General features: G+C 35.4%; 3 protein-coding genes across 7 annotated transcripts; 1 reads left to right on the top strand and 2 right to left on the bottom strand.

The window, feature by feature from the left end:
- Positions 1-1,245: 1,245 nt before the first annotated feature.
- On the bottom strand, positions 1,246-2,807 carry LOC128155667 (beta-1,3-galactosyltransferase 1-like). The gene has a single exon (XM_052817483.1). It carries the CDS (start codon positions 2,506-2,508, stop codon positions 1,390-1,392), a length of 1,119 nt encoding a protein of 372 aa, XP_052673443.1. The 5' UTR covers positions 2,509-2,807; the 3' UTR covers positions 1,246-1,389.
- A 7,025-nt stretch (positions 2,808-9,832) lies between these two features.
- LOC128193236 (alpha-amylase-like) lies at positions 9,833-13,283 on the top strand. Its single transcript, XM_052866582.1, has 7 exons — positions 9,833-9,978; positions 10,212-10,342; positions 10,513-10,664; positions 10,750-11,864; positions 11,973-12,230; positions 12,474-12,699; positions 12,984-13,283. The coding sequence occupies exons 1-7, from the start codon at positions 9,933-9,935 to the stop codon at positions 13,201-13,203; spliced, it is 2,148 nt and encodes a 715-aa protein (XP_052722542.1). The 5' UTR covers positions 9,833-9,932; the 3' UTR covers positions 13,204-13,283.
- A 743-nt stretch (positions 13,284-14,026) lies between these two features.
- Positions 14,027-23,924, bottom strand: LOC128157260 (leucine-rich repeat-containing protein 74B-like). Of its 5 annotated transcripts, XM_052819719.1 has the most exons (16): positions 23,592-23,924; positions 22,466-22,511; positions 21,834-22,145; positions 20,001-20,188; positions 19,854-19,901; positions 19,528-19,635; positions 18,556-18,649; positions 18,017-18,066; positions 17,792-17,870; positions 17,611-17,696; positions 17,289-17,483; positions 17,052-17,147; positions 16,675-16,935; positions 16,385-16,470; positions 16,238-16,297; positions 14,027-15,369 (listed from the first exon to the last, which is right to left on the bottom strand). In XM_052819719.1, the coding sequence occupies exons 3-16, from the start codon at positions 22,135-22,137 to the stop codon at positions 15,207-15,209; spliced, it is 1,818 nt and encodes a 605-aa protein (XP_052675679.1). In that variant the 5' UTR covers positions 22,138-22,145; positions 22,466-22,511; positions 23,592-23,924; the 3' UTR covers positions 14,027-15,206. The 5 variants fall into 5 exon arrangements, with proteins under 5 accessions (XP_052675679.1, XP_052675680.1, XP_052675678.1 ...); XM_052819718.1 differs by lacking the exon at positions 22,466-22,511 and having other exon boundaries at positions 14,028-15,369; positions 23,592-23,923; XM_052819720.1 differs by lacking the exons at positions 19,854-19,901; positions 22,466-22,511 and having other exon boundaries at positions 23,592-23,923.
- Between the last annotated feature and the right edge of the window lie 861 nt (positions 23,925-24,785).

Here is a 24,785-nt window from a genome sequence, read left to right as displayed (position 1 = left end):
ATATGCTTTAGAATCCAAGGGTTCGGGCGCGTTCCATCAAAATCAGAGTTATTCGCTTGTCTACGAAAAATAGGGTGTATGCATATACGATCTTCAATTTAAAATGTCGTCTTCGTCTTCATGCCATGCGTATTTATGTGCCTTCTAAGCGTGTGCGCCTAAAATTGAGAAATGTACAGGTACGTAATACATAACATCGTTTTTGAAAGTGGGGGCCCGAACTCATCTTAAAAATCATAGGGGGGAGGCTAGCGTAGTAGCTTTGTATTGCCTGAACTTCGATTTATTTCACTCTTACTTTCCTTTTTTATTTCTATTTTTATATACTCCCCGGGGGGGGGGGGGGGGGGGGGTTAACTCCATGAAATATTTTTAATGATAAATTTAAGAAAAATGGTTACTGGGAGCAAATGTCAGGGGGTGCAGGCCCCTGGTGCTATGTGCCTGATGTGTACAACGTGCTTGTTAGTCGAGATCGACTATACTATGTATAAACAGGCCCCGGGACCATAAAACTTAGACGAGCTCACTTTTGATCTCAGTCTTACTTTTCCACTGTGTTTCTTTTGTAAAAGTGAGACTTAGATCAAAAGTAAGCTCGTCTAAGTTTTATGGCCCCGGGGCCAGATCTTAGGAAGGGTCGAATCATCTTCATAAAATCAAAGTCGATATCACTGCGTTCAGCATCTGTTTTACTGATATTAAGTTTTACCGTCTATAATATGCAAACTAGTTCACAGATATAAGCCAGATACAACGTTGACTACATACTGATATACTGTGATCGATATAAGTGATCGAGACATGAACCAATGATCGAACATTTTTTAAGTCATTAATATAATTAAGTATATCTTGAACATTGGACTGTGACGGTTGAGAACTAGTGAACACGAAGGTGTGGGCAACAAAGTTTTGGACTATATACCGACATACATGTAACGTTTGTCGACAAAAGGGTTTTTCGGTTTTTTTTTTTTACAAAATTATTATTGAATTTTTAAATTGAATAAGTGTGGAGTGTGAGAGAAATCAAATAGGAAAGTTGTATTGTAGATATATTTCATTTTTTTTTTGTTAATAAATTTTATTAATTGAAGTTGTTTTAACTGTTATTTGGAGAACGTCTTACCCACGTTAGAGATAATAAAACCATTTTAAGTTATATCAATGAACAATCTGTATATATTCTTAAAACAAAAACCTATCTCTAACTGTGACCCTCTAAAAAGAAAACACGTAACAAAGCTTTTTTACATGTCATTCATATAAAATTAAAAATTAAAATATGAACAAGTTAAAACGACCAAGATCTCATTGTAGGATATAACAATGTGCGTGGAATGATAAACACACCATATAGTTTAATATTTGTCAATATGTTTCGTCCTAACACTTTAGATCCCATGCTTGTCGCATTTGCTTTGGGCTGACACCATGGGATGTAATGATAGACTGTTTGTACGAACAACTAATGGGAATAAAGTTAGTGCTAAACCCTCCTATGCGAGTAAACGTGTATCCAAGTTTATTTATACAGAGTCCAACGAATATATCCTCCAGGTGAAAAAACGGCAAATGTTTGGATATCTCGAACACTCTCCGAGTCACAAACATACTTGTCACGTACCCCGTGCCCGAGCAGTAACCGGGGTACTTCCGGTGGGGGTACATTTTCTCCGAAGCATACCACTTGGAACCTTTGTCTCTGATTGGACTGGCAGAGAGAACACAAAATCCTCCCACCGACCGCTGGAGAACGTCTTTGTGCTGGTTCACGGCCCTTAGGAGTCCGTTTATATTGACAAACATGTCGTCGTCCGTCTTCATTACGAACTCGGCTTTCTGGCAAAAAGTACTAGCCCAACGAAATGCCATCATTGTTTTAAGAGTCAGATTGTTGTAACTGTCTATAAAGTCTTCCTGTAGGATATCCCTATAAGAGGCACTCTCTGTCTCTAAGGCCACCTGCAGGGCTTTATCTGAAATCCTTCCCAACAAAAACATATAACGGACGGGCCCTGTGTTACCTGTGTACGGACTCATCCAAGTTTCTCGTATTGCTTTCCTCTTTTCTGTATTCTTATGAATGGTGGAAATTAGAACAATGACTTTGATTGTACTATTACCAGTATCAGTCTGACATACGTCTTCATTGTTTAACATGAAATCAAAATCGTGTTTAAAACACGACTTGCATTCATTAGGCCTCGCAGTGGTTCCGCCTGGGGTGGTGGCTCTTGGTGTGGTGGCTCTGGTAATCGATGGTTTGGTGATACTGAAGGCGTGTCTACTTGAAGAACTGTTACTAGTGACGGTGGCTTTTGAATCGATCCCGATGTACATGGACACATAATTATGTATACGTTTAGAAACACTTAGCAAGGAATTTAGATGAGAGTTGACATACACCGTGCTTATCAACACCACTATGGAAAGCGCCGTCAAAACATACACCATCGTAGAGGCACTAAGCACCCCGGAACTACACACACCGGACTTTCCCATCTTATCATTCGTTCAGCTTAGAACAAAAACTAGAGGTCACAAAATCCCTGATCATAGAAGAATTTCACACAAAGTCCCTTCCCATGCCGGTATTTCATGAACAGGATGTGCTACATAGACCACGAGAGGTAAACAGGTCTCAGTCCGTCGCCTGAGTGGAGCTGTTGTTCTCGTCATTGATCAAATAGGCCACGGATGGTTTCGCTCCGTCAATATGTTCGCCCTGTGTAGTTCGGCACTGGGAATTTAAAGTTTTATTTCGATCGATTTAAACCGCGACACACATAACGTCCTCGTCAAAACATGTATATTTAGTATAATCACTGTCTGTGTCAAAGTGGATTGTCCTTCCTGCTTGTCTCCATCAAGTATACTAGCGGAAAAAAACTGCATTATTTTTAAATATATGAAAAAAACATTTAAAAATTACGATGAACAAATTTTATTTTTTGTAATACTGTTAACACATGTATTCGTAACAACATCTCATAACACATTAATGTCAACGTCGAATAACGTCAATTTCAGCACACTCGAAAGTCACTGATATTTGAAATTGAATTAACATAATTAATAACGTGTGTGACCACCATTTGCGTTCACGCATGCTTGACAGCGACGCCTCATTGATGCCTCTAAAGTGTTCAGAAATGCTCGAGGGATGTTGTTCCAGATGTTGGTTAAAGCCTGGCCTAAATCACCCAATGTCACTGGCTGATTTGGTAAACGGCGTAAACGTCTTTCCATTTCATCCCAGACGTGCTCGATCGGCGACAAATCAGGGGAAACAGCTGGCCAAGGCAAGACATCGACATTCTGTTGAACAAACAAGTCCCTGACTACACGTGTAACATGTGGCCTTGCGTTGTCTTGCTGCAGAGTGATGTGATTTTGATGTCTCTGTATGAAGGGTATCACATGAAGCTGAATAATTTCATCTCAATAGCGTACGCCGGTGAGATTTCCATTGACAATTTGTAGAGGGGTCCTTCCACGTGCTGATATTCCACCCCACACCATATAACGCTACCTCCGACAAATTGTCGACGTTGCACAACACAAGCGTCCTGGTAACGCTCCCCAACGCGAAGATACACCCTACAACGGCCGTCACTGCTATCCAAATGAAATCTGGATTCACCAGTGAACAGAATATTGGTCCAGTCCTGTATTATGAATCGCAGATGTCGTGTGCACCACGCTAGTCTGGCGATACGATGACGTTGAAGCAGTACTGGGCGCACCGCTGGACGTCTCGGTCTGATGTTTGCTCGCGCAGATGATTACGCACAGTTCTTGGACTAATTGGTCGAAGCCCTGGAATGGCAGTCAAACTTGTGTCTGGAAACGATTTCTCAGATGCACAAGTCTAATGTGGTTGTCCTGTTGACGTGACGTCACACGAGGTCGCCCGGGTCGCGGTCGATCCTGAGTGTGGCCAGTGATTTCCTTAACAAAAAAAGTTTAAACAAATCCTTTACAGTTCTTATTCCAAATAGTATTGGCCTGTAAAACTCGTGCGTACAAATTCTTCAATAAACAACAAGTGCTCGCTAACCATCAAAAACATTACCAATATCGATTGTTTAAATTTTATAAATACAAACAATAGATATAGAAAAATTATACTAAATTTTAAATGCACAGTTTCTTTTTTCCACTAGTATATAAATGAACTGGACATCAAAACAGGAATCAGTGGTCGACCGATAAGCTCAGCTGCAGGTTATCTGACCCCCCCCCCCCCCTTCCAAGAATAACCCGCGTTCATAACTGTTCACTGACGAGAAAATCAATGCGAGTAAAAATCGATAAATATATTCTAATCTGAATTTTGCTGTATACATGACAGAGAAATTATTAATCATGAAATGAACACGTAAAATCAACTTTAACTTCACATCTATCTTCATGTCTCGAAAATCGACGGCCTAGAAAATAATTAATTTAAAAGCTGTCTTCGATGCTCAAATAAGTAACTGCGTTACTTTTGCTCTTGTAGTAAATGACAATGATATTGATTAAGCATGTTTCTCGATGAAAAAAAATATAACGTTCGCATATATATAGCTCAAGCAAAATAGAAGGTTCGATTTGCATAGGCACGAGTTTATTGGAGACCGTTTGAAAACATCGATGAATGACCGTCACGAGAGCACATGGAAATTATCATATATATTAAACAAGTTTAGTTTATTGAGAACTGCGTACCCGAGCTTGTAAGTTGTGATCGACTATATAAAAAGAGATCTTAGGTAGGGTCGTGGACTCGTATTATTTTTATAAAATCAAAGTTATCCCACTGCATTATTCTATCTAAGGTGCAAATAACTTTACCGATATTAGACATACCGCATCATTTTTTTTATATTTTGTATAAATATTTGAATAAACAATGCTAAAAGAAAAACAAATAATTTCAATAGATATTATAGAATATTACTTTCAACTAGTTGGACCTGAAAACAAAAGGCTGAATTTCATTCATAGCAATTTTGTATTGCTTTTTCGTTTTCTCACTTTTTAAGATTTGAAATCTACGAAATTGGTTAAGTCGTACATGAAAAAGATCATCAGAAAATTATCTCCCTTGCGCCGAACAGTATTTCAACCAATGAAAAAAATGAAAATGTTCACATCATGTATTTTCTACCAATCATAAAGGAAAGGAAGTGCACAACCCGGAGACTGTAAATTATTTCAACTCTTTATACCGTCTTCCAAGGTAAAGAGAGTGATAAAATAATAAAACTGTTGACATGCCCCTCATCTGTATTGTTGAACGAGTCACTGACATTATAGTGCCTGAGAGGTACCCAATAAAACCCCTGTCTAAATCGATCAAAGGTAAAAAATAAATAAATGGACATTATTTTTAAATACCCCAAGCGTGCAAGCTTTTAAATACTTCATGATCGCTATATAAAACAGTTCACCTGGCACTAGACTATCGGTATTGTGCACGGTATGCGTATTTTGACACTTACTTTGGTATTCCTTTTTCTTCTTTTTTTAATCCTATTAAGTTATTTGCAATACCAAATTTATAAAAATGAAAGAAATACCATCCAGGAAGTTGCATCATGCGCATCTAACACATAGTCTCATTGAATTCAGTGTGGCTGTTCCCATACATGTTAACCTCCAGTGGTGAAAAATAGGTAAATTTAGAACGAAAAGGAGATAGCATTGCGCGCGGTCTTTTTCGCGCATATTTCAAAGCAGATTTTTATATTTTACACATATGCAGTAAGGGTTTCTGATAAGTAATTAACGATATCAACTAAAATTAAAAAATAAAAAAGCATTTTGAAATTAAGTTATATAAACACATGCAATGAAAAGGTTTGCGAACATATGTCATCAAACTGATTATGACATATTTTTTTTGGAGAAAAAAAATATTTAAGTGCAGAGACTTTAACAATTGCCTTTGTTCAATAAAAATTGATTAAGTTGCCGAAACTTAACATAAAAGAGCAGTAAAAACTAATAGGAAATCGTACATTGTATATTCTTTTTCATATCAAAAACGATATTTACATGCTTATCACAAATCATGCAGTGTTGCAATAAACTGCATATCAAGTTTACTGTTATAAAAAGATATATTTAGTCATCGTTAAAGCCACGTGTGGAATTGTAAAGCTTCTTTTTTAAATTTCCTTGGCGAAGATAATATCGTCGTCTAGAAACTAATGTAATCACTAGAAGTGGCTTTTTTCATCGTTCAATGTAAAACACATGCTTAAAAAGTTAATATCATTCTCCCAGCTCAAAAAAGCGTGTGTGTGTGCCTCCTATTCAAAGTCAAGCGCTAATTTCAAACCCGACGAGATATTTTGACCACAATGGCTTCCAAAATGAAAAAAAAAGCGGTAGATTTTCTAATAAAAGCGGTGGGCGTGAGACATAGCAGAAAATCGGTAGAGTTTATACATGTATGCAATTCCACTAAAGTGATGATTTTTCTAGCAAATGAGTCCAAATGCAAAATATAATGTATGCCTAAAATAAAATCCCGAAAAAAAAAGAAAGAAAAGAAATTGTCTCTCTATAAATATTGAACTTGCGTAAGACCTTTTATTATACCAATCAGGATTTATTATTTTCTATTAGCAATAATTCACTAATTGCCAGCAATAATAAGTCCCAAAATTCGGAATTTGATACGGAATAAATCTGAACTTTGTAATCCCCAAGACTTCGCATATATTTTATTAAATGTTGAGTGGTTCCACATTCATAGTCCAAAGAAGTGTAAACGTCCTACAGAGGATCTTGCTGTCCACCAATAATTTAAGAATATATAATTGAATGTTTTAAACTTTTTTCATCAAAATGATAGTGAAATATACAATCATTCAAGATATGAAATTAATCTCTACACATCGCAATCTTTCCTATTGTACTACATGTTGTATATGCTGTGGCATACTATTTGCACTTACTAAAAGTGTTTGGGTCATATTTTAGTTTGAAGTGTCTTAAACTGTGACGAAAAGCGGCCAAAAGGGAGAAAATGTTCCACATTCTATAATACTAATACAATATAATACTAATAATAAAAAATTACTAATTTAGTAAATACATATGTATGAAGAGAATATTCGGGGTGGGGTGAAAACCAACCAACCAAGGGTTATCCGCCTATACGTCTAATGGAAAACTCGTTTAGATAGAGAGGGCGTAGAAAGAGCATGGTTTTGCTATTCTTTAAATAATTACTAGTATAGCCCCTTCTTCGATCGACGTTCATCATATGCATGCACAGGTTAAAGGGGCATGGTCACGATTTTAGTCAAATTCTATTTTTCTCTTTTTATTATTTACAATGCTTTAGAAATGCATTTCTAATGATCAAATGAAATGTTAGAGTCTTTCGTGGAGTTATAAGCAAGATACAGGGCTCACAGTTCTTTGTTATGTAAAAAAGGCTCGTGTCCTGTTTTTGTTTACATAGATTCAATAAACCAGTAAAAAATCTTATTCAGGCTGATTTTTCTATTTTTTTTTTAATTTATTTTAAGCATAAATAAATAGGTCCTAACGTTTCACATATTCATTTTAGGTCTAAAACTGGAATTTTCACTTCAACATTCAAAATGTAAACAAACGATTGGTTTATCTATCTTGTTAATAACTCAAAAAAATGACACTAAAGTATCGGTTGGTTATTAAAGATGCCTTACTGAAGTATTGTAAATACTAAACTCGGAAGAATAATTTTTGACCAAAATTGTGACCATGCCCCTTTAAAGTCTAGCATTCATGTATTAAAATTTTATGCTAAATAGAAACGTAATAAATTGTATGCTATATAGAGACGTATTAAATTTTATGCTAAATAGAGAGACTCCCATTGTATTGGCTAGACAACACTGAATGCCTTATCTATTTACTGTTTTTTTTTTAAACAAGTTTATAATCGCTATTATATTTATTGAAGTTTAATTAAACACATAATGCATGCAAGTCGTCTGCATTCCTTTCACTGGTTACATGTATGAAAAAGCTTGTCCTGAATGCCTCAATGATACACACCGATTCGAGGAGGTTTTTCTACTCCAAGAAGTAAATATACGACAACATGGCGATCGAGTTGTGTAAACTCATCTTCGAGTATTCAAACAAAAATTGTTCTGTTCCTTGTTTTATGTATGATAATTATTTACGGAAGCGTATTAGTGCCACTTTGTAATTTTTTTTCTTTAAAATTCCAACTTTCAAGTTGTTTTTCTAACTTCAATCTTGGAATTTCCAACTTAAATCTTGGAATTTCCAACTTAAAAGTTGATTTTTTTTCGACTTTAAAGTTGGAATTTTAAATATTGGAATTTCCAAAATTAATCTTGGAATTTCCAACTTAAAAGTTGAAAAATTCACTTTAATGCTAGAAATTCCAACTTTAAAGTATATTTTTCCAACCTAAAAGCTGATTTTTCCAACTTAAATCTTGGGAATTCCAACTTAAAAGTATAAATTTCCAGTTTTAAAGTTGGAATTTCCAAGATATAAGTTGCTTTTTAAACTTTAACCTTGGAATCTCCAACATTAATCTTGGAATATCCAACTTTTATCTATGAATTTCTAATCTTAAAGTTGGAATTTCCAACTTTAAAGATGGAATTTCTAACTTTAAAATTGGAAATTCAAACTTTAAAGTTGTAAATTCCAAGATAATTGTGGGAATTTCCAACATTAATCTTCTAATTTCCAACTTTGAAGTTGGAATTTCCAACTTTAATGTTGGAAAAATCAAATTTAATTTTGGAATTTCCGAGATTAAAATTAGAAAACTTAGTTGGAAATTCCAATTTTAAAGTTAGAAATTCCATCTTTAAAGTTGGAAATTCCAAGTTTTAAGTTGGAAATATCAACTTAAAAGTTGGAAATTCCAACATTAAAGTTGGAATTTCCAATTTTAAAGTTAAAAATTCCAATATTAAAGTTGGAAAAATCAACATAAAAATTGAAAATTCCAAGATTAAAGCTGGAATTTTAAAGAAGAAAAAATTCAAAGTGGCACTAATACGCTTCCGTAATTATTATACTTATTGTTACATGTCGTTGGAAATTTACCGTGCGAGATCAAACTCATCGAAGCCGATGCGAAACCAGTCATACAACTGGAAAGTAATATTATAGCACTGAAGTTTATGGCTATGCAGTTTTTGAACAGATGATTTAAAAATACTCTCATCAATTTATTTCTAAGTTGCATCCTCTCGATCACAATATTGGTCGGGGGGTCATGGTCTAAACAGCATTTATCTACAGCATGCTAGTATATAGAAGCTTTCCTGCAAATGTTGGCATTTTGACTCCTCAGAAAATATTCCTTATTCTATTACAGTTATAGTCGCGATCAAAGAGATGTCGCGATCAAAGAGATGCCGCGCCCATTATTTTTCAATAGATCAGAAATACACATTAGCTTCGCACTGGTCATGGAATTATAAATTCAGAACGGAAAATGTTTTATAAAGACGTCAATTTCACGTCCTAAGATAGTTCCTGTCAAAACGATGTGTAGTGCCTCAAATGATGATCTGACAATAATCGAAAAGTAAGAGGCCTTATAGTAAATTTCATAAAGTTACCATAATAAAGTAATAATAATGGTCAGTAATTCATTAAATCATAAAATAAAGAGAGTATTAAAATATATCTAAATACCTTGTAGATATATGCCTAATTTAAAAAAGTCATTTCAAAAACCATTTATAGGGATATCATTTCAAGTCAATCTGGTTTCAACCTGTGTTAGAGATTAAACGTCTTTTATCAAACTTTCAATTTCGCACATATGTCTGCGAAATCTATACTTCCCATACCTATAAACGACCCTTGAGATAAAAATAAGTTCTTTCAGGAAACAGAGTGGAATCGTACAAATCAGGACGCAAGAATCCTAGTTGGCCATGTGGTTTAGGACTTTTCTCCCCATTCTGTTCATTTGTGAAACAGGTTTGATGAACTGCATCGTTTCATTACAGGTCAAATATCGTGCCATTTTTAATCTCAATAGCCTGAATAGTGCAGATAAACTTAATGCATGCAACGGTAATGTAGAACTACGCCTCGATAGGTCATTGACTTAGTGACTTAGTATTGGTCGCTGATTATGTGTTTCAGAATATCTACAGTTTGTTTAGGATACTAGTATTTGATGTAGAAAATACATGCATTAATTTTCACAGTGTATGGAGACTACAGAGATCCCCACTGCAAAAACAAACAGGTAATTGTCCACCTGTTCGAGTGGAAATGGTCGGACGTTGCAGATGAATGCGAGAGGTTCCTCGGCAAAAAACAGTTCTGTGGAGTCCAGGTATGGTTCCTTGTTGAATGTGATTGTGGTATAAACTGACGGGGACCGATGTCTCAAGTTTCTCTAAAAATTCTGTTACATTTGATCAAGCTGTATTCAAAAATCATCTCGACTAATATACATTATCTTAAATACACATATCGGATACCGATCTCCAATGGTATTGTTAGGTCTCGCCTCCCAATGAGCACGTGGTGGTCACTCAACCCATGCGTCCGTGGTGGGAGAGGTATCAACCGGTCAGCTACAAACTCCACAGCAGGGGAGGGACGGAGGCAGAGTTTAAGGACATGGTCACCAGGTGTAAAAACGTCGGGGTCAGGTAAACCTATATTTTGAGAAAAAAAGAAATCTCGAGGAATATAGAGCCACGAAAAACCTTCGATAAAACAAAGGTAACTTTTCAGAGTGTACGTGGACTCTGTTGTCAATCACATGGCTGGACTCGGGCGGATTGGCACAGGAACGGCTGGAAGTCACTTCAATTCCAGCAACTATGATTTTCCTGGAGTTCCCTACACCCGTCCAAACTTCAACACCCGTGATAAATGTCCATCTGGAGGAGGCGGAGTTGACAATTACAGTGACCCAAAGAACGTCAGGAACTGCTTCCTCGTAGGATTGACAGATCTAGACCAGAGTAAGGAGTATGTCAGAGACAAAATAGCCGAGTTCTTCGACCACTGCATCGATCTCGGGGTGGCAGGATTTAGAATTGACGCCTCCAAGCATATGTGGCCGGACGATGTCAAGGCAATCCAGGATAGGGTCAAGGACTTACCTGAGGGAGGGAGACCGTTCTTTTATCACGAGGTCATCGACCAGAATGACGGGGCCGTCCGTGTCAATGAGTACTACGAGTTGGGATACGTTACCGAGTTCCGCTATTGTCAGAAAATAGCGTATGGAGTTCACAACTTTGGGGAATTCAACAACATGTATGTTCCTTCCTGGGGAATGGCCGACCCAAGCCATGCTTTTGTATTTGTTGATAACCATGACAACCAGAGAGGTCACGGCGGAGGTGGAAATCTTATCACTCATAAAACACCACGTGACTACAAAATGGCGGTCGCATTCACACTAGCATACAACTATGGTTTTACGCGAGTCATGAGCAGTTATTATTTTGAAAACACTGACGCAGGTCCCCCACATAATGCCGATTACTCTGCTAAAGACGTAACAATCAATGCTGATGGGTCTTGTGGTAACGGATGGGTATGTGAACATCGATGGAATCCCATAGCAAACATGGTTGTCTTCAGAAATGCTGTTGCTGGCACAGATATTAAGCACTGGAGAAATGAAAATGACGAAATCTCCTTCGCACGTGGACAGATAGGATTCTTTGCAATGGCAAAACAAGGTCATATGGACCGAACCCTTCAAACTGGCTTACCTGCCGGGGAATATTGTGACCTAGTTTCGGATTGTATGAAAAAGATCACAGTGGACGGCAGTGGAAATGCGTACATCGTAATTGACAATAGTGCAGAACCGATGTTGGCATTTATAGTCGGTAAGTTTTAGAGATGTCGATATTATTGTCAATAAGATTCAAATTGACAGTCATCTGATAAGCTGTTCAAACCTTTTTCGAGAAGTCATATGAACGTTTGGGTTTTAGATGGACCAACAGGGCCTGGAGATCATTTCTTTTTCCAGAAGCCGTCGATCACGTCCTCACCTCCCGAGGAAACCACTAGCCAGGCCCCACCAACCGCAGTGGTGTCTACAAGTTATACCAGCACCACCTTCAATACTGGGACCACCGAAACCACTGGGAACAGTACCTGGGCGAGAACTGTCATACTGATCGAAAGAAACACGAAAAACGGAGAGAATGTATTCATAGACGGAGGAATTGACCATGATCATAGACAAGGTACTTAATTAAAGGATACTTGTCTGTTTAAATTAGACTTTATGATAACTACGAACACAATAGAACATAATGTTAGTATGGCTAGCAAGAGGTGAGTGTAAAACTAAACTTCTGCCAAATGACAACTTAATGAAACGTCAAATCTATTGCATTTATTTTAAGTCATAGTATCCCTGAGAATAACATTTAAATCATATCAGGATCCATCCAGCTTTAAAAGCCATGCCATTTGGGTCTTTTCAGGATGTACTGATAACCCCGTGACCAGCCCATGTTCCATCCCAATCAGACACAGCCCGGAACCAACGTACTCCCCAGCGGTTAATGCATGGAAGGTGGGGGACAATTACTTGGACTGGTACGGTGCTGAGCCAGGGCAGGGTTCCTACGGAGGGTCCCAGGCCACGGGTTCCCCAGCCCTGTGGACGACAAACCAGAAAGGCGTGGCCGAGTATAGCCCACTGAACACGTAAGTGGATTATAGTACTTCATATTTATGAGTATTGCTGATGCATGCATTAAACTTTGTTTAGATATGTTGTGGACGCTTTAATTGCCGTAAATAACTTATTTTTGAATGTACAGGGAAACTTTTTAGAGTAGGCTCCTTTTACATATATATTGGCCAAATTTCAATCAAACTTACAGGCTCTATGTTCCATTTTTAGTAGACACAATACCAAGTTAAGATCGTCCAGCATGGTATTCTGGGAGAAACTTTAACTGTAATCTAAAATAACATTCTGTTTGAAGATATGGAGCCCATTTCTGGCTTCTGGATATTACGATGGATTGTTCCAAGACAGAAAGTGGCTGGTTTGAGTTCAAGTACCGAATAAACGGGAACTGGGAGGGACAGATCCACGATAGGACCTGCGGAACTCCTCCATACACAACCGTCAACCACATGGCCAAATGTGGCGCCAAAAACGTCTTCCACAACAATGGCCAGTGCGAGATCACAGCGCTATAACACCCATCATGCATAGAATATTTCTGAGATGATTGTCGCTGTTTATATTGTAATAATAAATATACGACTATGCCTCCTAATTACAACATTTACCTGTATGAGAGAAGAAAAAAGAGAGAGAAATTGTATTTATTCGTTGATACAGGTATCTATTCGTGTCTTCATTATCTCATTTCCGATTTGAGGCAGATTTAGATTCTGCTGGGCTTCAAGAGAGTATTCGTTTGTACATATCTTGAATTAAATCATGCTATGTTTTATATTACTCCAGTAGTTTCAAAAGACATCTAGCTAAGTTCACTGTCCACCTATTGATTTACTATCTATATACAGCTGTAATACTACTGATCTTTTAATATATTGTGCAGGTTAAATGTTACTTAAAATAACACCGAAAAAAAAACAAGTGAAAAAAGGGCAGAATACATGTAGGAGAAAAAAAATAACCTAACCAAATATTAATCTGCTATTTTAAAATTAATTTAAGCATTGAATGCTCATTTTTGGATGTCGTCGGTCCTATAACACACCAAAGCTGTCCAGGCAAATTGAATATTGCGCGTTAGCGCTGTATTATTATTATTATAATAATACAGCGCTAACGCGCGATATTCAATTTGTGTGGACAGCCTTGGTGTAATAATACAGCGCTAACGCGCGATATTCAATTTGTCTGGACAGCCTTGGTGTGTTATAGGACCAATGACATTTAAAAATAAGCATTCAATGCTTATAGTTATAATTATATTTAATCTTTATTTATATGAAGTATTTGTGTATCGTCGCTTTAAAGCCATTATATACGCTCTAAATCAGGAATATGAAACATACACGGAACAGTCATATTAACATGTTATTTAGTTCAATTTCGCGTCTAAAAATACAGTGCCAGAAACTTTGTCGAGACAAATATTTTTTATTCACGAAAATACATGATTTATCGATTATTTTTCATAAGTACATATCAAATTGGTTTTGTAAGTTCGAACATTTCTTTTAATCTTACAATAATAAATATATTCAAAACGCGTGATGACGTTTTTATATATGTGCCGTGAATAGGCCAAGTGTTTTTACAAGAAATTAAACGTCCCAGATTTCAAAAGCAATAAGGTAAAACATACTCTGAATGTATACATTATATCATAAAAGTAATTTATTTATTTACTTATGGTGACATGTGTATAACAATTTAAAATGGAATATATACAGTAATAAGTATAGATTTTAACATCCAGCCCGTCGGGCTTGTATGCCACTTTAAACACATAATAAATGAAAAAAGGAAAATAACACAGCGTCAAGAGGTAAACAAAGATACAATATGACTCATTGAAAATATATATAAAAATAATAATTCAATTGGAATCCTTGAGTTTGCATCCCATTTTGATTTAATCTTTAATATTATAGTTATGTTTATTTTCTGAACAATAAAGTTTTTTTGCGTGCAAAAGATGAATATACGTATTTTGCAACCTGCCGGAGGCCTGCGACATGACGGCGTTTTAGGACCGATGTAACATATAGTGTACGCTGAAGGAACACCAATGGAAATTTTCCTCTACGTTAGTGTGCAACATGGTCCAAAATAGACTGATAGAAACATAGACTTCTGGATTTTATGATATCTTTTTGTCTTCTTTGCCTGGCTACTGACTTCTTTCAAAGTATCCCGTTTGAGAAAGGAGAAAGTGTACCTCATAGGTTATTATTCACTTTAATCTTAATGGTCTACCACATGATCAACGATTATTATAAACATGGCATACACTTGCTCGACCTTCCAAAGTTTCAGTTTGTTGTATTGGTCTAAAAATGGATCACATATTTGATTTTACGGTCATAATCTAGCAAATAAAAACACCTTCGGGTTGACCTTGAGCCATAGAGTACGGACTCTTATAATTCAGGTCCATTTTAAATAGTCTAAAAAATTATCACAGTAGCACCTTACTACGCCCAGTTGTAGAAGTAACTTGGGACACAGAAACACAGACGACTCATTTTCTGATAGGAGGTAGCTTTGGATTGGCTGGACGGCGGTACGCCTGTGAGTATTCATGACCTCCACGGAGTTCCTCTTCCGCTAATTGGCGTAACTTTTGCTCTTCTCTTTCTTGAATTAATTTCCTCTTTAACTTCCGTTCACCATCGATAAACTCTCTAGAATTAAAAAATTGGGCGTAACAGACAAAAACAAACCAGAAATTGGTAGTTTTGAGTTGGATTACCCAGTTGTGTTTAAGCGTGGTGTCATTTTTTAAGTTTCTTGATCGAACAAGATCACATGACATAGCATGATAAACTGTGATTTCATCTAGTATGTTCGTAAGTATTTATTTTTTACGGATGTTAATAAAAATTAATTTAAAATATACCTAAATTAGTTGATTAAGATCTTATAAATTTAATTACTAAATTTCAATAACATAATATATTCGATACTTGGTATTCAACGAATATTGATAAAACAGAGCAATAAACTAAAAGCGTTATTCAAGAAAACTTCTAGCTAGCTCACAGTGCACCGCTTCCAATTTTGTATGCTTATATATAAAGCTAAGTGCATTTCCTGCGCAACCATTGGGTAGGATTTTTATCTAGTTCCAAGCTATGCTTGTACGCATATCAGCTACAACGTTTTAGATAAGTTGCGGTAAATTTAGATAAAGCGAATAATAAAACCATTTAAACAAGACATAGGACTTTCAGTAGGGCGAAACCTCTGTTTCTTGTATCAAAACATGTTAAAATGAGGCTGGTTAGAGTGAAATACAAATAAAATGCGTAGTCTTAGCTCAAAGGCCAGACAAAACTTGTTGGGCCAACAATAAAATAGACAGGTCTACGTCACATTGCTGTTTAACACAACTACCAAAGTCCAAGCTCTTGTAAAAATGGTTCCAATATTGTGCTAAATCATGCAATGGTTTCCCAAGAAACTTTTTCTGTGTAAATCGGTGTTTGTGTGACTCTACAAAGCGCCCTGAAGCACGATACAGGGGTGATGTCCTACCAAACGTGAAACTACCTGTAAGTCCCCGGGAATTTTGTATGAAGTCGCTCAATTTCTTCTTGTAATAATGGTATACTTTAAAAACAATTGTTAAGATCAACAATTCATCACATCACGATGTTAAGACACGTGGTATAGTAAACACTGATAGCCATCACTCACAGTAAGTCGACGCTGCCATCTTTGTTGGTGTCTAGGTACGACATGACGGAATCCATGGCCTCCTGGCTTATTGGGTATCCCTCCATCTACAGGTGTAATAACAAGGTATTACTTCTTTAATTATGTGAAAACCACAGTATGTCTGTTGCTATTAAATTATCATCAAAGGGTCCCGCAAAACTTGGAAAAAGTTAAGTTAACCATTAATCTTTTCAGTCTTTCGTACTGGAACTGATTGAAAACAGTAACATGCATGTATCCGTTAATCTTAATCTTTAAATTCACTGTACCTCAAACGCTAATTGCATTTCATCCCGTGTAAGACAGTTGTTAGAATCCTTATCAAATTTCAAAAATAAATCTATGGTCCTTAAATGTTCTTTCATGAAATACAGGATTCTGATTGGGTCAATGTTAAACACGTTCTTAGGATCAACTTTCACTGCGGCTCCTTTGTTCACCGGAAGTGAGGTATCATATCGTACAGTAAAGAGTCTTTTCTCTCTTATTTTTTCTAACACCGATTCGAATTCTTTGTCCACAACAATGCCCTGTAAAATGTCAAACATAAAAGTTAAATACCTGTGTATGACATATTGATGAAAACATTTCAAAGAATCATAAAATAATTACTGAATAAATGAATTCCAAAACGCTGCCCACATACCGCTAGATCGAGTTCTTGAAGACCAGAGTGTTTTGCGCGAAGCAGACGACTCAAAAATATTGACGTCATCGGTGCCGTAATAGGATTCTGTGAAAGCTTAAGAAATAGAAGGATGTGGTTAAAAGAGTTCACGTTACCACCGCCTCATTAACATCAATTATACCGTATCTATTAGCACCTCAAAGATTGCATTACTTTTCTAGATACTCTTAGTAGAAATAAACAATTTTGTCTTACATTAAGTAAAGATAATGTTTTATTTTTCTCCAGCCCTTTAATAATTTCAAATAATGCAGGCGGATGGATCCGGTTGCAAGAGAGGTCAAGATGAAGTAATGAGGTGTTGTTTTCCAGAAGTCTCTTTAGGGCTACACTGCCCTCAAAACCAAACCCATTCCAAGCCAGGATTAGTTTTTCCAGATGGCAGTTTTTCTACGGAGACAATTTATACTTAATTTCTTGGGTGCACTTTAAGATGAAATAAAGTAGGATTCTTGATGATTCTTGAATGTAAGACATCTACCTATAGAAGGTGAAATCTAAAACAAACGGTCTTTACCTGGACACCTTTTGCCAGTCCCACCGCACCGATGACTCGTATGTGGTTCCAGCTAAGATCTAAGGATCTCAGGGTATCGTTTTTCTCTGAAAATCATTTAATGACTTACCAGTATTACTATTTATAAGAGGTCTATTACCGGTATATATAAAAACAATAAAATCTCTCATCTGTGACTTACCTAAAGCGTTTCCAATAGCTACACCTCCCTCCCCTAAGTTATTGTGAGCTAAAATCAACTCGAAGATGCTTTCATTATCCTAAATAATGAAAAAAGTCGTAATTGAATACTATCCTGGCATATTTCTGATTTGAATTTATTTCAAATGTTTTTAAAATTGTTTCATCTCTTGTTGTTGTTGTTTTTGTGTGTGGCCAATTTTGAAAGTTTGATTGATTGCTCTACCTGAATAATTCTACAAAGTGCTTCAGCGTCTTTGTCTGTTAAATCGTTGTCTGAAAAAAAAAATTTAAAACATGAAGTATTCCAACATGTCTCAGTACAAAGAGTAGGAAATTAATGGACCAATAATACTGATTTTGTGCTTACATCAGCTGCACATGAGTAATATAAATAATGGTGGCCAAATTGTGCTGTATTTTCTCGATCAGATCGACTTTATATCAGATGAAACTATTTCAGTTAATGGTTTCTTGTGTACCAAGTGTTTACATGTATTTGTCTTGTTTAAAAATCTTTTTAAGTTTGTTTGCTAATTCAAATCTTTTTGATTTTGAAATAATGCCTTTGTAAAATAACCACGTGTATACAAAGTCCATTAGAGTCAAGATATTTTAAATTATGTTTTGTTTAATACAAAAAGTAATTTTAATTTTAAAAAGGGGCTCTGCATTCATTACCCATTTCTTGATTTTTTTAAATTCGTTTTTCAAAGATATTTTATTTCTGCATGCATGCGATGTGATTTGGTCTTGTATACTTACTGCTGAGGTCCAGTTTCTGGATGGTGTTTGATTTTCTGAGGAAGTCCGCCAGTTTTTCCAAGGATTCTCCCGCCAAATGACAACCCGACAAGACCTGTGGATATATTTCATATTTATGCTAATGTCACAAGTAAGAAACCAATGTTAATTTATTCTGTAGCTTTAATTTATACGGATTTCAAAAGCCCTTAGTTATTTTTTTTAAGCGTCAACTTGATTTATCTCCAATAAATCGTCAAACAAACATCCTCATATTAAATGCCGATCAAAACCGGCGCTTAAATGGTCGAGAATTCATGTACAGAAACTCCGATGATTTACAATGTTTTATTATTACAAATCAGAATGGACAACGCAAGCTTTTAAATTGATTTCTTTGAGTCAAAATAAATTTTACACAAATAATATGCGTCAATGTTTTTTTCATTGCCCTCATCGTTAAATTCAATATTTAAGAATTTATTTCAGTGAGGATAATCAGTCTTAAAAAATCATACAGCGGGACAACAGATTACTGCCAATGGTAGAAGAAGAGAAAATTATTCAAATGTGGTTAAAAATGAATAAATACATGTCAAATTTCCCAGACTTTTTAATTTGTTAACTCTTGTCAATTTATTTTTACATAACCCGCAGTTTATATATTTTTTCCTGCAATGTCACCACCTTCATATCCCGCATGAACCACCAAAGAAAGCATTTTATTGTTTAAATATCATTTTAGAATGTATGATTTTTAAGAAATATTTTTGATATTATTATGGCTTATTTTAAATTCTAAATGGTTGAATGTAACCTGTAATTGCTTTTCTTTCTTTAAAATATTACAAAAGTGAATCAAAAGAATTTAAATTGAAATACACACTTTGTCTAGAGCAAAATTTAATGTTTACCGTATATTCATTTCAATTTATCGTTCATCACATTATTTAAAAGAGAATCCACAAAGCTGCAATACAAAAGCATACTTACCAAATTTGAGATCCTTTTATTTACTGTCAGGAGATCTATAACGTACTCCATTTCTTTGGTGGTCAATTTATTTCCCGACAAATTAATCTCATAAATTTCTCCATCGTTCTAGCAAAAACAAAACTTTTGTTAAAGATGTAAACTTTTCTCTTACTCCCTTAATAAAAAATCAAATTAACAATCAAGAATCTCCTATACTATACAAGTGTATAACAATAACTTTCTAAGCTTTATAAAAGTGCAACAAAAGCAAAAAGCATTGAACTTGTTGCCCATCACCAAAGCTAAAACAGGCACGCATGCGTTAAGCAATCAACCGGATATACCTCACTGTCTTCGTCACTATAATCGCCATCATCATCTCTGAAAATGTTCTGTAAAAAGGCCGTTCAATATGCTCTTTTTTAATTTGTTTTAGTTAGATAACTTGTATAACTATCCGAACACACATAAAGAGGACGTATAGAACCTACTATGAATGTCATTAAAGCAGCCTTGAGCTCCTTGTTAGAAAGGTTAAGGTCAGCTAAGTTGACGGACGTTTTGCCGAACTGCCGCAGCACATTGGAGCATGGCATGACCCCCAGCTGTTTACAGAAGGTTTTGTAGGCTCGCCTGTGAACGTCCTCCACAGAATCATAGCTAATAGGTGAAGATTCCTCTGAAATACAAAGATTGGTTGAGTCTGTTGATATAATATATATGATAATCATATTTTTTTTTACTGATATTCTGAAAGAAAAGAAAAATTGAAAATTATACTAAATACGATTTATAATCATTTCTTTAATGACATCGAGGAATGTTACCAAATCAAGAAGAATTTTCACTTAAATGTTTTAAGAACTTACTATCCATATCAGTGATGAAGCGTAATATTGCTCACTTAACACTAATCATTATCCGAGTCTCCCCCTGGTAGTCACTGTCAATCTCTGCCGTATGTCTCGTCTAAGAGGCGATACGGACCATGAACATTCATTTTGATTTGTAATAATAGAAACTAGCTCAAAGATTAGATCAACAATGACTGATTGATTATTTCATAGAGGCCGTGATCTTTAAAGGGGAGCCTTATCATTGCCTCGTCCAGATTAAACAGCCACCATGCTCACCCGTGGTAATATCCACAACCCCCATCGCTTCTGTGTTGTCTGTTTGTTTACTTTAACATTGGTTCACAATGAAAAATTCATCTTGCTCTACTCGGCCTCATGGTATCCATAAACTGGCAATGCCTTATACTGGTTTTAATAATTTTCATTTTCTATTCTTTTCTGGTAATTTGTTCTACATTTTTGAAATTAGAATTGAAATTGTTACAGGGTGCTTTCTCGTTAATATAATTGAAAAGTAATCTTAACAAAATGAATAAAGAGCAGAGGTGATGCATAATGCTGGTATTTACACACTTAAAGGTGATACAAAATGACATTAAATTGGTTTTTGAAATTGATACTCGATTACAAACCAATATAAGTATTAAGAAATCCATATTGAAAAATGGCATTTAAAAATCTCGCAAAATCCCTTTGTCCTTTATTTTTACTCAACGATCTTGTTGTAAAGATAGTGTTAATATCCATTGTCACTTGACTTTTATTATAAAACCCCACTGTTAGTGTTTATAAATATCAAATACCCGAGGAATCAATTCGATAGCTGCATTTTAGAGAAACAATTTATAAACAGAAACTTAAAAGGTTGCAACCGATACCATCACATAAATTTGGTAGAGTCTATCGAATTTATTCTATATTCTTCATTTTTTTTTATAAAAGGAAAAATACATATCAAGACGAATCATGTTCCCTAATATAACAAGTGAATATACTAATAACGTCTTGATAGAAACTGCAAGTCATTGTGACGTAGGGAAATGGTCTGTGCACGTATTACACTAAATTAATTATACGTGTAACACTAACGAATGAATATACGAAAACCCAGCCACGTTACACTCACGCAAAGCTCTCAGGTTTCTGTAAAGGGGCATGGTCACGATTTTAATAATTTTTTCTCCCAATTTTAGTGTTAAAAATGCTTTAGTAAGGCATTTTCAATAGGGAACCAAAATTTGAGTGTCAATTTTATTTAACAATATACCTATTGAAACTGAAAGCCCTATCAGTTTTGCTATCTATCATTTAATATAATACACTGTACAATTGATCATCCAACAGATTAAAAAAAATGGTCCCTTTTCGTGAATAAAAGAATTTTATGTTTCTCAAAGTAGATTTTGTAATCAGTTTCTAAAAAATGGGGGGGGGGGATGCGGAGGGGAGGAGGGAGACGGTGTGTACCTTCGTCACTTTCAAAGTCGAAGTCGTAGTCATCATCGGGATCAAACTGTGGTTTGGTGGGCGGATCAACGAAGATTGTCTTAGAGCTACGTCCACCAACAAATGACGGGATTTTTAAGGATGCCCGTGTCAGGTTCCGGGATAAAGCACGTGACATCATCGCACGAGATTCATTGCGACTGAGACGGGAAGCGGTAAATTCCAATTCTGGTAACCGTTCAGAGTCCTCTGGGATCACCTCTGGGATCACCGATATCACACGTTTTACTGGCGATGCACTGTGTTGGGTATATTCAATTTCCATGTTGATGTCTGTAAAAGAAGTGAAAATGTTTTAGGTTTTTAACTCACCAAGATTTATTGAAACAAGAAGTACATGTAAGTAACAAGCAAAGACTACAACCTTTTTATTTTAATTTTAAAATATTTCCTATTATTCATCTAATATAGCGTTCTCTATAGTAATTAACACACAGCAGGCGTACAATAAATGTATTAACATTAAATTTACATTCTTTATATGAAATGTATATGATAAAAATACACATATCATTTCAAATATCTGAAGGAAATAAATAAAATTATCATCTTTAAAATATTAACTAATTATGAAATTAACGTTGCGATCTCACCGTGTCAAGCGTTGTTTAAATCCTGCCAGATTTCACACACTGTGGCCTTAATTATTATGGTTTATTTTAAATGTGGAGTTAATATGTGAAACTACCAGTTTCATTGCTGGTAATGACCGAAGAGGATCTACATTTGTTTAATGCCTTCCATGGCGTAATGGTAATAGTGAATCATTGTCGCTTGTAACTTATCACGTTGAATTATCTTTCATATAATTTATTTCAACTTCACTACACACTGATTTCTTATGTCAAATATAAAACAATCAAATAAATTAAAAACAAATCGACATAATTTGTTCTCAAGTTAAAAGTGAATCTACGTCGTATTGAGCTTGAAATAATTCTTTCTTCATGCAGTGTTCTGTAAAGCAATTCTAAACTGAAGAGAAACCGGACACAATCCACAGATAATGCGCTCAGTTTATTCGATGTGATGTGCATATACAGCGTGGTCGATTATATTGTTAAAGTCAAAACAGTTCATAATCAACAGAAATAATAACGCTGTGTGATAAATGAGATTTACAACCAAATGCAAGTTTTGCAAAACAAACTTTGATCAAAACCCCCTCCCTTTTGCAAAGAAAGAAAATATTCAAATACACAGGTTGATAATCGTATCTTTCCCATGAAAATATTTCAATGAGTCATGAGGAATTTCTCATTAGATAATATTACTTGAATTCCTTAATGTTTGGTAAATGCATTTTACACATGAATAAGATGCTTATATTATTTTACCCACATTAATTCTATCATTAGAATCCATTAAAACTATAAATAGAAAAAGTTAATTATATAAGTATCCCAAATTTTGGCACTAACACAATTATATCTAGTTATAACTAGCAATAAATACTGCTTAGTTTGCCCTTAATCTTCGAGTTTTGTTCAGCCCTTGTCAATAGGTTAATACGGATTACGATGTCAAAAGTGGGTACGTTGTTTGGGTGCGTGATTTCAACTTTCCTATCTATATCTTAGAATGGTGTCCTTTGGTGAACGTTCTTAAATAAACGTTAATCAATAAATTACTAGTTCTCTATTGTTTAAACGCGAATAAATATTGTAAACTTGGACACAATGTTCGTCAATAAACAAAATAAAAAAAGGAGATATTTACGGTGTGTAGCCTCTCGAGATGCACTTCCCTGTGTTGCTATTTGCTGGTAGTCTTCAACTCTTGTGATTAATTAAGAATCGGTCCCACTTGATGATAGACCAGAACATTCACATTAAATTCTGTGTCAAGGGAATTGTATGTCATAACAGTGTTTTGTTGGTGTTTTTTCATTGATCACTGATTTTAAATATATTTTCCTTTTGTGCAATTGTTTCGATTGTTCAATTCAATAAAAAAAAATAACCCATGCGCTTCACTTATTCGATTTACACAGTTGAGTAAAACTGTCTCTCAAGGTAGATCAACTATTTGAACATTTTGATAAGTTTTATTTTGTATTTTAGCATTGTCTTATAGTTATTGTTTTGGTTTTTTAAATATCCTCAGAAGGGTGCGTCTTTTTACCCCAATGATACCCCAATGAACCCCATTGAAACCTCAAATGATACCCCAATGAATCTTAATGATACATCAATGAACCCCAATGATACTCAATGAACCCCAATGATACATGTACATCAATGAACCCCAATGATACATCAATGAACCCCAATGATACATCAATGAACCCCAATGATACTCAATGAACCCAAATGATACCTTATGATGCCCAATGATACCCCAATGAACTTTGAAATACCCCAATGATAAGTTCATGACACACATTCAGGTTATAAGCAATGTTTGTATGTAGACAGACGGATGGACAATGTGACTCCTGTAACCCCCCCCCCCCCCCCCCTCGCCCTTCTCCCCAAAAAAACTTTGTTGAAGGGGAGGGGGGTAAAAAGTATGCCTTCAAATAATACCTAGGTATTATTGGTGTTCATCAAAGTATCTTTGTGGCTTACTTAGGTATAATTACAGCTAAAATACGGTATCACTGGTACATGTAAGTTAATGTTGATCGGAGTCTGATTGAGTACATGTACATGTATAGTACTAGTATGTAAAGTACATGTATATTCTTGAATGAATGAGATTTATTTCTGTATCATTTGGAAAATTAATATTCATCGGTGAATGAATCATTGAACAGAGCTCATTTCAAGTTTATTGTGGTTCGTTGAGGGTATCAACGGAATTTGGTTCAGATATTATTAGGTTCACTGGGTAATCAATCGGTGAAAAAACGCGGCGTAGTTGAAATTTAATTCATTTGTTTAACATGTTGGTACAAAATATTCATTAAGT

This window comes from Crassostrea angulata, chromosome 7 (genome assembly GCF_025612915.1).
Source record: "Crassostrea angulata isolate pt1a10 chromosome 7, ASM2561291v2, whole genome shotgun sequence".
In the NCBI taxonomy this organism is placed as follows: domain Eukaryota; kingdom Metazoa; phylum Mollusca; class Bivalvia; order Ostreida; family Ostreidae; genus Magallana; species Magallana angulata.
This window is presented reverse-complemented; position numbering and strand designations above follow the sequence as displayed.